This window comes from Miniopterus schreibersii (genome assembly GCF_964146895.1).
Source record: "Miniopterus schreibersii genome assembly, chromosome: 10".
In the NCBI taxonomy this organism is placed as follows: domain Eukaryota; kingdom Metazoa; phylum Chordata; class Mammalia; order Chiroptera; family Miniopteridae; genus Miniopterus; species Miniopterus schreibersii.
In genome coordinates, this window is record NC_138110.1 from 19,770,299 (window position 1) to 19,784,608 (window position 14,310).

General features: G+C 35.7%; 1 protein-coding gene across 2 annotated transcripts in view; it reads right to left on the bottom strand.

The window, feature by feature from the left end:
* Positions 1–14,310, bottom strand: part of SMAD4 (SMAD family member 4) — a 47,616-nt gene that overhangs the window by 23,934 nt on the left and 9,372 nt on the right. Inside the window, exons 1-3 of one of the 2 annotated variants that reach the window (XR_013999612.1) lie at positions 5,280–5,611; positions 4,065–4,239; positions 3,614–3,643 (exon numbers count right to left, since the gene is read on the bottom strand). Coding sequence is in view for 1 of the 2 variants with exons in the window: in XM_081148517.1 (XP_081004643.1) it covers positions 3,614–3,643; positions 4,065–4,239; positions 5,280–5,528 (454 nt within the window). In the remaining variant the exon portion in view is untranslated. Of the gene's footprint in view, positions 1–3,613; positions 3,644–4,064; positions 4,240–5,279; positions 5,659–14,310 lie in introns of those variants that run through there. The other variant, XM_081148517.1, reaches the window with a different exon arrangement.

Genomic DNA, 14,310 nt, shown 5'->3' on the forward strand with positions numbered 1-14,310 from the left:
AAAAACCTTACACATAAATACCAATTAGTTGCATGGCTATTTTTTCATTAAACTGAGAATATTTCAATGCAGTAAGAATAATCCATTATTCAAATTTCTATGTACAATCTTTTAAAGGCTTTTCGTGAATCTAAAGTCATAAAGACATTGATACTTTTAAGACACATAAATTTTACACCAAAGAGTTTCTCTTTAGAAAATTCTACAAAAACAGAAAGATAACCAGAAGGATACTTAGTACATCACTATGTATCAGCAAAAAAAACTGAACCCAACCACTCATCACTAATGTTGGCCAAATTACAAAAATACAAAGAAAAAATTCTTTGGGACAAAAAGTGGGTATGGCTGTATTTATTCAATCTATTTTCCAAATTACACTCTTCAACAAAGTTCTGTGATTTTCTTCATCTAGATGCGGACATCTCTATTTAATTCCTAGACATTTTAGGGATTTTCTGCTGTTAAAGTGACTAGGATATTTTTACCAAGATACTGGTATTGTTAATAGATAAGGAGAAAGCTATTGATCTGAGGATATAACTGGTCAAACTGATACTCATTGCTTCTGCTTTTCAGTTGACTCTTTGGCTTAATGTGCAATCGTAACAACTAAATTCTGATTTTAAAGATGCATGCCTCATAAGTTTTTCCTACCTAATATGCTGGCTAAACTTTTCCAAATGTAAGTTTGGGACTTACACCAGTCTACAGGTCTCTAAATCAAGTAACTTAAAACATATGTTTCTTGGGTAAAACTGTTGGCATCAATGATAGAGATCTGCAATATGTTTTTGCCAAGAGAAAAAAGATTACAAAACACTGTTGTAAACTATGATCATATGCATGTTTAAAAAATCATATAGGATAAGTAAAAAAAGCAAGGTCCAGAAAAGTACACAATATGCTTTTTGTGTAATAAAGGAGGGAAGTAGTACATGTATTTTTGCATAAAGAAACCCTAGAAGGAAACACCAGAAACTAATAAAAGTGATTACCTGAGGTAGGGGGGAATGGGGGCAGGGGTGGGAGCACTTCTTTTCACTGTATACCTTTTTATAGTATTTTGATTTATGGACCATGTATTGCCTATTCAAAAAAATAAAATTAAAAAAACATATAGTATATATTTTTAAAGTCTAGAAGAACAGACACCAAACTATTAAATATTTCTCTTTATGGACTAGCATTCAACAAATTCATTCGCTAAAAAAATATTTATTGAGCACCTATGTTCCAGGTACTGTTCTAGCACTTGGGAAGTACCAATAAACAAAAGAAAGATCTCTGCCCTCGTGGAGCTTACAATCTTTTAAAATTTTTCTATTGTTTAAATATCTAATAGTGAGCTCCTCCTAGCTGTCTAATCTTGGGCAGTTCCTTAACCTCTCCTGGCACCAGTCTCTTTATTTTTGATAAAGTGTGGATAATGCCACCTACCATTTAAGGTTATTATGAGAATGATGACATGATACTTATAAATCATTTACCTTAGTACCTGATACAAAATGAGTACTTAGTGTTAGCTATGATAATTTAACCATATTTTCAGAGCGGTCATACATGTACACAGTTATAGTAAAATGTTCAATGAGGGGTAAGGAATGTGTAGGAAACAGAAAAGCTGAAGCCACTGTACTCATCACAGGTCTGTGCTCTTTATCACCACCAGCAGGTAGGTCATGTACTTGTCTGATGGTACTGTCACTATCTTATTTACCTTTTATTTCCTCAATTAGACTATGAGCTCCCTAAGTGGAGAAAACATACCTTATTTATCCTGTTGTCCCCTAAAACCTAACACAGTACCAGGCAATACATGCTCATTAAATATTTGTTAAAATGAATACATAGGTAGATGTGGTCATGGAAAGTTTCATAGAAGAGATGATACAGGCTGGATATGACTACCACCATGAGCCTAACTCAAAAGTGAAGGAATGAACCCATTTTCTTAACTTTTAGTTACCTGGTCTTGTATTATTTCTTTGACCAAATTTAGAAGGAGCTGTGAGAAAAACCTGTTTTTTGAGGAAATAAACCTTTCAAGTCAGCTTTTACATACCCACCAGTAGGGGGATCTACAAGGCTGAAGACAGCCCTAGAGTCACTAAAAACAGGCTAGTAACCCAAACAATCCCATCAATAACAGGTACTCAACAACAGCAGTATTTTAGGATAGGGAAGGAGTGTAATGAGTTTTCAGAACTGGATCTCCTCACAACCACCACCGTAGGGAGATTCTAATATAATTATCACTACAATCTCCCAAGCCCTAACACCACCTGAGCTAAATGCTTTAATTCTCCAAAAACACGGATGGAGAATGGTGAAGATGGGAAGTGACATGGTATCAATATCTGTGGTGACAGGGCTTTAACCAATCTTAAAGCTACCCTTCCCAGACCACAACAGCTTCCACTACCAACCCATTGTTTTAAAAAACCTACTAACCATTAACAAGTACCAAAAGGCACCAGAGTCTTCTACTACTACTAGTGGCATGAAAGAAATGTGGAGAATAAAAACAAGTGGGCTTTCATGGTCTACCTAAATTTTGTTTAAAGTCAGAAAATATTTCTGACCCACCTCTAAGATTCTACAACAGATGAGGTGCTGAGCCACTAATTTCCCTCCAGAACAATGGCATACCTTTTTAAAGTGACAGTGGCTCTTCATCAGAGTTTCTCTGCAAATTAATCAGTTCTTACAATTTTGAGTTTATTAACACGTTCTAAGTAACAGAGCTAAAGTTTTAACAGATCTTTCTCAAATATTATACTAAAAAACAAAACACACACATATTTGTTGCATTTCCCCACCTCAAAAAACTTTTTCCTTTTTAAAACAGGACTAGATCATCTGTGACCAGCATATACTTTAGAGTGTCCTTGCTTAATTTACTCAAAATGTAACAAGACTGAAAAAATATTAATATATGTAGTTTTAAATCATTCTTAATTAAAATTACCTATCATTCATAAAAACAAGTTAGGCTGAAATGAAGAAAAATTAGAATACTATTTTTTTTTAAATGTTATACATGCCCGGCCGGGCGTGGCTCAGCGGTTGAGCGTCGACCTAGGATCCAGGCAATCAGGGTTCAATTCCCAGTCAGGGCACATGCCCGGATTGCGGGCTCAATCAATGACTCTGTCATCATTGATGTTTCTCTCTCTCTCTCTCCCTCTCCTTTCCTCTCTCTGAAATCAATAAAGATATATTAAAAAAAAAAAAAAGTTATACATGATTCCAAATTACCAAACATTACAGGTATTTATACCCATTTAAACTAGCTCTGTGAGAGTGAGATTTTCTTCCAAAATAACCAGTTTTAACTGATTCAAAAAATTTTCTTCCTTTGTATGTTTTGTTCCCCTACCATATTTTTTGACAACTTTAGTTCATAAACAGCAGTTCAAATAAAAGAGCCAACAACTTATTTAAATCCAGCTTTAAATGCTGATGCATGCACCCCTCCAAAATCTACATTTCCAAGGCAGCAAGCTTTTTTCATTTAAATGTTACCAGTATCCACAATTTCTAAGTAAATAAAAAATAGAGGAGACAGAATAAAAAAAAAACAGAAAGTTACAAGAAACAGATTACCTACCATTACTCTGCAGTGTTAATCCTGAGAGATCTTAATTTTTAAAAGGGGAAAAGAAAATGAAACATTAATCATTATCATGGAAATATTTTCCATTATATTTAAAATTACAGAATGTAAATATAAGCCAGAGTCAAAACTTCATGAACCATTTTAATTCAAGAATAAATGCTATCTGACAATACATGAAATATTCAACTCTGTCATGCTTTCCATCTTATTTTTCAAAAACAATATTCTAAATGGGCAAAATACCAATTATTTAGTTTTAGCAATCAAAATACAAGTTTGTCCCAAAATTGAAATATTTATATTTCATTAAAAATGTCTGGTTCTTTAACCTTAGTTAAAGTCCTGGGCCACCTCCAAATTTATAATTTAACTTAAAAAAATTAAAACATTATTGCAATCTTTTCCCTTTGTGCTTCTAAGGATAAAAGCAAAGTCCACTTACCAATTCCAGGTGATACAACTCGTTCATAGTGATATGGATTCACACAGACACTATCACATTTTAAGTCAAATGCATACTGACAATATTTAACATGTTTTAGTTCATTTTTGTGAAGATCAGGCCACCTCCAGAGACGGGCATAGATCACATGAGGAAATCCTTTCCGACCAGCCACCTAGGAAAAAACAACCACTTATTCAGCATCAGTTATGCATCACACATTATACAACACACTTTATATATGTTCTCATTTAATCCTTACAATCCTATAAAGTCAGTATTTTAATTTCTCTTTCATAAATGAGAAAACTAAAGCTCAAAATAACTTACTTGGCCATGGTCACAAAGCAGTGAACTTAGGTATGATTTCACGGCCTGTGCTCGGGTTTTAAAAATGTAAAAAAAGCATGAGTTTGTTGTAGAAATTATGCCTAGAATCTAGAAATAAAAATTTTAAATCTAACAACATGAGATCTTTACATGTTTCTTTAAAAATATTAAGCACAAGAGATGTATTATGTAGTTCTACACAAAAAATGTGACCAGTTAAAATGAAAATTTGTCAAATATAAGCTTTTTAACTCAAGTTTTAAAGCTATGCTTGAATTCTTCTAGATTGCTTTTTATATAAAAGTACCAAAAATACAGTATCAGATTTCTAAATTATTAAGAAAACAAGTATAACTCACATTTTAAAAATGTGCATATAGCCCTAGCCGGTTTGGCTCAGTGGCCAGAGCATCAACCTGCTGACTGAAGGGTCTCAGGTTAGATTCTGCCTGTGGGAGGCAACTCACATGGATGTTTCTCTCTTTCTCTCTCTCCCCCTTCCATGCTCTCTGAAAAGCAATGGAAAAAACATCCTTGGGTGAGTATTAAAAAAAAGAAAAGTGCATATAATAGCAAAAGGAAAAAAAAGCTACAAGGTCAAATACCAAAGTGGTAAGGGTGTGGGCTTTCTTTTATTTTTATGTTCCAAATTTTCTACATTCAACTTTTTAGTCAGAACATTAAACAATTTTAAAAACATGTCTTTATTATATGGAATACTTATTCTTCCATATATTCCCATAATGAGTATTGGTACAGGATGTATAATATCTAAAGAGATGAAGCAAAAATTAAATTATCCCAAAGAAACTTAAGAGGAAACAAGAATTTCTTTTTTAATCTGCCACTACAAAAGACATACAAAAACTCTAGTACAAGACCAACCTGAAGCCTTCCATCCAATGTTCTCTGTATGGTAACACATTTGCTAGGATGAGCTCCATTTGTAGTAATGGCGGTTATTAAAGAATCCAATTCATCTTTTTTCTCCTTCAGCTTCTTTACCAAACTTTCAATTGCTCTTTTTGCAAATGTTTCACTCTCTCCACCTTGTCTATGGCACATCAAACTATGTACAATGCTCAGACAGGCATCATTACTTGTTGGTGTATTCGTTATAGACATATTGTCCATCTGTTAAAGTTATTTCTTTTAAATCAAGTGGGTCTCCAATTTCTAGAGCAATTTTGATCTTTTGGAGGCAGTGAAAAACACTGGCTAACGTCACAAGGAAAACTGTTAAACATGTGGTATTCAGGATAACCTTAAAAAAAAAAAAAAAAGACAGATATTAGAACACATTTTACAAGGTAGATTCAATTACTTGGGAAAAGATGGAATTGCTCCAGTTAACTCAAAGATTCAATGCACATAATTAAAATTTAGTGCTTAGATTTTTAAATGACTTAATTAAAATGTTGCTGTTTTTGACATTCCAAAAATATTAAAGTTAGGCCTTCTCATTATTATAGAGGGCATGCTCAATCAAGCCTTGTTGACTGTATTAGTCACCCTAAAGTAAAATCTTCAGACTTTTAAAAAGGAATACTTATGAAGACCAGCACTTTAAAATATTCTTAATAAATAACTAGTTAAACCTAACAGTCTATCACTAATACAAATGAAAAATTCACTGTCACCTAGTAAAAATTCCGTTTATCAGTTAATAACACTCATCTTTGTTAAAAGAGACTACTGGCAACAATAAAAAGATAAATAACTTTTAAACGGGCAAAGGATTCTAAAACTCATTTCTACAAACCATGGCCATAAAGCACATGAAAAATGCTCAACATCATTAGTCATTAGGGAAATGCAAATCAAAACCACAAGGAGATGCCACTTCACACCCACTAGGTTGGATAAATCAAAAGGATATACAGAAAGATAAACACCATACGATTTCACTTATACGGAGAATCTAATGAACAAAACAAACAAAATAGAAACAGACTAATAGATACAGAAAACAGGCTGATACGCTGTCAGAGGGGAGTGGGGCTGGGTGAAAAAGGTGAAGGGATTAAGCAAAAAAAACCCCACAAAAAAAACTCATGGACACAGACAACAGCATGGTGATTACCAGAGGGAAAGTGGAATAAGGGGAAGTAAAAGAGGGTAAAGGGGGATAAATGGTGATGAAAGGAAACATGCCTTTAGGTGGTGAACACATAATACAATATACAGATGCTGTATTATAGAACCATACACTTGAAACCTATATAATTTTATTAACCAATATCACCCCAATAAATTCAATATTTTTTTAAAAAAGGATATACAGTTAAGTATTGGCAAGGGAGTGGAGAAAATCAAACCCTTACATTGCTAGTGGGATTGCAAAATGGTGCAGCCACTTTTGGAAAGTTGTCTGACAACTCCTCAAAATGTTAAACACAGAATTACCCTATGACCCAGCAATTCCACCCAAGATTACTGAAAATCTATGTCCACACAAAAACTTGTGCATAAATGTTCATAGCAGCATCATTCATAATAGCCGAAAAGTAAATACAACCCAAATGTCCATCAACTGATAAATGAACGAGTATATCCATACAATGTAGTATTATTCAGTCATAAAAAAGAATTAAGTACTGATACATGTTACAACATGGATGAACCTGGAAAACATGTTAAGTGAAAAAAGCCAGTCACAAATGGTCACATATATAATCCCATTTATATGAAATATTTAGAATAGGCAAATCCATAAAAACAAAAAAGATTAGTGGTTGCCAGAGGCTAGGGGGAAGACGAGGAATGAGGAGTGACTAATGGGTATGTATGGAGTATCTTTTGGGGGTAATGAAAATGTTCTAGCCCTGGCTGGTTTGGCTCAGTGGTTTACAGCATCAGCCCATGGACTGAAGGGTCCTGGGTTCGATTCTGACCAAGAGCACATACCTCAGGGTTGCAGACTCAATCCCTGGCCCGTCGGGGGGTGTGTGGGAGACAACCAATCGATGTATATCTCTCTCTCTCTCCTTTCCACTCTCTTTGAAAAGCAATGGAAAAAATATCCTCTGGTGAAGATTAAAAAAAAAAAAAAGAAAATGTTCTACAGTTGATAGCTGTGATAAACACCTCTGTCACTATAGTGAAAACCATTGATATGTACACTTTAAAGGGTGAATTTTACAGTATATGAATTATATCTCAATAAGATTGTTTTTTTTTAAAAGACCACTAAGCCCTGGCCAGGTGGCTCAGTTGGATAGAGTGCCGGCTGGTACATCAAAAGATTGCGGGTTTGATTCCTGGTCAGGGCACATACCTAGGTTGCAGGTTCAATCCTGGTTGGGACATGTAAGGGAAGCAACCCATCAATGTTTCTTTCTTTCTCTCTCTCTACCTCCTCCCCCTCTCTCTAAAAATCAATAAAAACATATCCTCGGTCTGGCTGGTGTGGCTCAGTTGGTTGAGTGTCGTCCCACACACCAGGAGGTCACCAGTTCAATTCCCAGTCAGGGCACATGCCCAGATTGTGAGCTCAATCCCCAGTAGGGGGTATGCAGGAGGCAGCTGATCTATGTTTCTCTCTTGTCAATGTTTCTATCTCTCTTTTTTTTAATTTCAGAGAGAGGAAAGGAGAGGGAGAGAGACAGAAACATCACTGATGAGAGAGAATTATCGATCGGCTGCCTCCTGTACGCCCCCTCCTGGGGGACTGAGCCCACTACCCAGGCATGTGCCCTGACCGGGAATCGAATCATGACCTCTTGGTTCATGGGTTTTAAAAAAAAGTTAAGAAACCATATCCTTGGGTGAGGATTAAAAAACCCCCAAAAACACACCACTGAATTCCTCAAAAGATCTTACCTGTAAAAGCAATTGTAAAAGGGTCAATTGTTTTTCTACTTTTTTTAAATTGATTTTTAGAGAGCAAGAGGAAGGGAAAGAGAGAAACATACATGAGAGAGAACCATGATCTGGTTGACTACCTCCTGCATGCCCCCTACTGGGGATGGAGCCCTAACCTGGGTATGTGCCCTGACCTGGAATGGAACCAACAACCTCTGAGTGCATGGGATAACGCTCAACCAACTGAGCCACACCGGCCAGAGTGATTATTTTCAAAACAAATTAAAATATAGAAAATAAGTATTAATTCAATATGTACAAAACTGAAGTAACTTATCTGACCTCAAGTTCCCACGTGGAATAAGAAAAGGCCATCAGTCTAAGAATAAATGACAAAGCAGGAGTGGAGGCTATACTTTGTATGCTGGGTTGTTTTTCTTTGTTGATATTGTTGCATTCTACGCTTATTTTGCTTTTACCTTCCTTTGCTGTTTACTTAAATATTTACAAATCTGCCCCCCACCAAATAAATAAAACTAACTCATTAGTCTATCCAAAACCTGTTCCTCTTCTGATGACCTTTATTTCTAAAGCATTAATTCCATTCAGTTATCCAACATTTGAAAGCTTGGTAAATCATCTTTGACCTACCTCTCTCTCACTATCTCCACACTCTCTCACAAAGTTACATGAGTCTTTTCCTTAGGCATTTCTATCAGTCTCCTCCTTTCTATTCTCCCTGGCACTGTTGCAGTTTGCGGCATCCTTAGAATTTATATCAATCACTTGGTATTTAACATGTGTTCCCCATTATTATCTGTTTTAAATAAATTCCTGTCTCCTCAACTAATTATAAGCCCCATGCACAGAAGTTTTTTTTATATCTTTGAATACTTAGCATGTGCATACATTCAATAAACATATGTTGGAAGGCATACTTTCCAGACAACCAAAGATTACCTACATGGGGGGTTTTGGAATCAGAGATCTGGACTAGAATCCTAGCGCACACACTAAGTAGTTGGAAAAATTAATTTAATTTCTGAATCTGGAATAAAAGGAGAATATATAGAGCTCAAATGAGTAAATCTATAGCATAAAGTACCTAGCACATAAGGTTCAGTAAAATGCAGTTATTATCTGAATACTAAAATGTTTATTTTCATTGTTTAAAAAAGATATTTTCCTAAAACACATTATACATTTTTCTGCACTTTCTCCTATTAAAAACTTGTCAAAGAAAATTTAGGAGGGCAGGGGCTGAAGTAAACTACTTATCCAAGGCCTCACAACTCAAAGACATATAGAAACCAAGCAAATTTTATAAATGAATAAAATGCACCAGGTGGAAAGAAAAGTATGGATAGAAGTACAAGTGCATGCTCACCTAAATGGGTAGCTACTACGCACTTCAGGTGGAAGTGACATTTCAGAATGTTAGCTCATGCTGCCAGATCTTCAATGTCCATTTGTATGTGAAATCTCATTTTTAAATATTGGCAATTTATTTGTGGGGAAAGGGAGAAAAAAAGAGGGAGAGAAACCACTGTGTATGCCAAATAAAATACACCTTCAAACTCAAATCTGGCCCAAGAATACCACCAGTTTGAAATCTCTGAATGCCAACTCATAACAATTTTAATTTCTAGACTGAAAGCTCTAGGGGCAGCAACTGTATTTGTCTTATTCATCATTATATACCCAATTCCTAGGACATGTACGGGCTCCTCATTATCAATGAATGCATTTCTGTATGTGCTTTCAGATTCTTTCTCATGCTATTTCTTTTGTGTAAAAGATTCAGTCCCATTTTATCCACTTGTTAAGTCCTAGACATCCTTCAAGTGCCGTTTAAAGATCTTAGTTTTTCCAAGACCATACCCTCACACACTATCTCCTCTCCCACTAATCCTAGAAAAGAATTACTTCCCTGGTGTGTTTAATGTATGATCCCTGTATGGTACTTGATCCTTCCCTCAAATTAAAATTACACCCCAATTAAAACAACACATTGTATTACAGCCAGTTGATTATGTATTTGTCTCATACTCTGTTGTCACAAATCTAGAAGTTCAAGAATACAGCAAAACTTCATCTTAAAAACTGCCAGCACCGCCCAGCCGGCGTGGCTCAGCGATTGAGCATCAACCTATGATCCAGGAAATCGTGGTCTGATTCCTAGTCAGGGCACATGCCTGGGTTGAGGGCTCGATCCCCAGTGGGGGGCGTGCAGGAGGCAGCAGATCAATGACTCTCTCATCACTGATGTTTCTATCTCTCTTTCTCCCTCTTCCTACCTCTCTCTGAAATCAATAAAGATATATTTAAAAATAAATAAATTACCAGCACCATGCAGTTCCTGACATATACCAGGTAAAAGTCTGTGGATTGACTATAGCTTTTTATTCTGTGGCATTTCCTTGCAACAAATTTTGAAGACTGCAAATACTTTGTTGTTGAACTCATTTTCTGACATTATATTCCAAAAGATTTGTACCAATTTATAATGTAATTAAAGTGTTTGAGTATAACTATTTCACCATATTTCACCAGATTTTATCATTTCTAAAATGTAAGCTATCTTTGGGCCTAATGATATCTCAGAAACTGTTTTAATTGCACGTCTTTAAAAACTAATGAAAATATCTTTGCTTTCTTAAACAGAGCTTTTCCACATGTGCTTCTTTGTTGTATTCCCATGACCACAAGTGCCTAAAACATTATTAAAAAGTTCCTTGTATAAAAAAATAATATCAGCAGGGTTGTACAGATGTTTTCCTACACTCAATAGCTCTACACTGTAAATTTTTTAAGAGTGGTATGTAATGATAGTAGACAAGGGCACTAAACTTGTATAAATAAAATTACATGTTCCAATTAAAGCTCTAGCAGCATGACTGAAGCAAGTTAACATCTCTTTCAATTCTCTCATCTATAAAATGGGAACAATACATGCCTTGCCAATTTTACAGACCTGCTATGGTAATCAAATGCAACAGTGTACATAAAAGCAATCTGGAACCACAAATTGACCAATCCAACAAACACTATATCTACCTACTATGTGCAAATCACTACAGACACAAAACAAGCAGCACACAGTTAGAAAGTGGTTCTCAACTCTATCAGACCAACATCTCATTTTGTAACAAATAATTTATATCACCGTTAGGTATCTTGAAACAATTCTAACCTACTTACAGATATTTAAATTTTTTTTAAACAATGTCCTAATTGTTATATAAAGGAGAAAAAGGTTAATATATAATAAAGTATGAATTTTAATAAAAATGCTCCAAAATATCAACAAATTTAGAAAATATAATAAAAATGATAGATGCTTGCACTTATATGTAAAATTGTCATAAATATGACAACTACAACTTCAAACCTTCCAATACAGGTATGTTGTTTTGGCAACTCAAAAAGCACAATGGCACTGCAGCTGGTGACATGGATTTTCCAAAATGGTGAACTCCTGATAAAGTTCCACACAAAACTTCAATTAAGAAACTGAATTAAGAGAAACTTCATTTCTGAAAAATCTGAGCACATATTAAGATGGAGTTGGTTTCTAGGCCAATTATGTGTTTCCTCCTACATGAATTTCTGGGGCACTGGGAAGTGTTGTGGGGTGAAAGATAATTCTTCAAAGTCCCTCGCATTGCAGGATGGCATCCCTGACCCCTATCCACCAAAGCTCATCCCAATAATTTCCACAATATCCCTTAAGGAGCAGTACTTATTCCATTGAGAACCACTGATACAAAAGATCCAAATATATTATACTAAGTAATAGATGCTAAAAGAGGTAGATGTTAAAGTGATTTGGGACTATAAATGAGAAAGCATTTCTCCACAGGTAAACTAAATCTTAGCATGATATATCAGTCAGGCTAGGCTACGCTATGTTGCAGTGACAACCAACCCCAAAAATATCAGCAGCTTAAATTACAGGTGTATTTTCTGCATAAACTGGGAGCACTACTCATTGTTATCTCTCTGGGATTAGGCTAACAAAGACTCCATCTCTACATATGTCCTTAAATAGCAGGGGAAGAGATAGGATAACTCATGTACTGTCTTTTAAAGGCAGACCATCCCTTCTGCTCACATTTGATTGGCCAAAGTCATATGGCCATGTTAGTGGTTCTCAACCAGAGCAACTTTATCCCTCTGAGTACATTTGGCAACGTCTAAAGACATTTTTTATTTTCACAGCTGGAATGGGGAAGTGGGAGGCAGAACACTACTGGCATCTAGTGGGTAAAGGCCAGGGCTGCTGCCAAACATCCTACAATACACAGGAGAGCCCCTCACAACAAAAATTTATCCAGCCCAAAATGTCAATAGTGCCAAGGCTGAAAAACCCCGGACCATGCCTAATTTCAAGTTTGGAGAGGAAGTAAGAGAAGTGCAATATTACTCTGTGCCAGAAGAGAACCAGCAGATTAGTGGTGGAATAGTACCAATGACTACCACATGTGAGTAAGAATTTGCCAGGCTGAAGGGAAATCATAGGGAAAAGCAGAGAGATAAGAGTACAGATGTTTTGTCTAGATAGGTTCATGATAGGAAAGGGGGGGAAAAATAATAGCATTAGATATCCATTAGAAAGAAAATGATATTGAGAGGGAGAATAGCTTTGGAAAGCAAAACAGAAAACTAGTTAGGAGACAGTAATCAGAAGATAGGGCCTAGATTAGAGGTATGGGCAATGAAAACAAAGGGGGAGCCGATGAAATATTTCTAGGTAGAACAGACTAGATATTTTCATCAACTAAGTATAAGGGATGAAAAGAAGGGACAGTCAAAAGATGACCCATTTCCTAGATAAATTGAATGACAGGATAAGATTTAAAAGGTTAAGTATGCTAATTAAAGAACTCAGTAGAGAAGCCTATCTGTAAGTCTCTAACACACAGGTATTAGATAAAGTCACTGTAATAGAACAAACCAGTCCCATGGTGGCAGCAGTAATGGGAGGTAGAAAGTCAGTAAAAAGGACAAAGGTTTCTTCTTTTTCATCTACCTACTGGGTTTTGTCTCTAGCCTTGTTTCAATCATAAGCTGTCACCTGATGTTGACCATAGGTCTAACAGCAACTCCATGGATAATCAAGATAATTAAGTTACTCCAAAAATAAAAAGGCTGGCCCTGGCCGGTTTGGCTCAGTGGTTAGAGTATCAGCCCATGGACTAAAGAGTCCCAGGTTCAATTCTGACCAAGGGTGTGGGTACCTCGGTTGCAGGATCCACCCCCAGCCCCAATCAAGCGCCAGCAGGAGGCAACCAATCAATGTGTCTCACATTGATGTTTCTCTCCCTTCCACTCTCTCTGAAAAGCAATGAAAAAAATATCCTCAAGTAAGGATTTTAAAAAAATAATAAATAGGCTGACTGCTGGCCTGAAGGGCTCTCATAGAGTTCATAAACTTGTTAATGAGTGTTGCTGTGTTTTTATTTCTCAGATGTCTATTTACTTTTAATTATTGGCTATAATATATAGTGAATACGCATTCAAGTATATTTTCTAGAAGTTACAGGTATTTTGATTAATGATCAATAAACTATTAATACAGAAATATTTGAGCAAAGTGCTTAAGTTAATAAAATAAAGTCTGACCTGGTGAAATATCACTAGGACGAAATTCTGATCATAGGCTTATAAGCAAGAAAAAAAAAGATGTGAAGGTTTAGTTCAACAGCCTGCAGCACAAGTTGCAGCCTAGATTCCAAACAGAGAAAAACATCCAAGAGTTGAGATTCATCAAAAGAAAAACTTCCAAAAGCACAAAGGATTACAGACACAGGTATTAATGATTATAAAAACCTGAGATGTGAACAATATAATCAGAATGCTTTTGTGATCACTTTTAAGATGAACTACAAGAAACAAATTTAGAGGTGTGCTTGTTTATCCATAGGTCTTAGATTTAAATGTCATACTGCAACAGCATGGTGACTGCCCGAGGGACAGGGGTTAGAGGTAGGTAGAAGAGGGTAAAGGGGCAATAAAAGGTGACTGAAGAAGACTTGACTTTGGGTGGTGAACACACAATACAATATATAGATGATGCATTATAGAATTATAGAACAGTACACCTGAAACC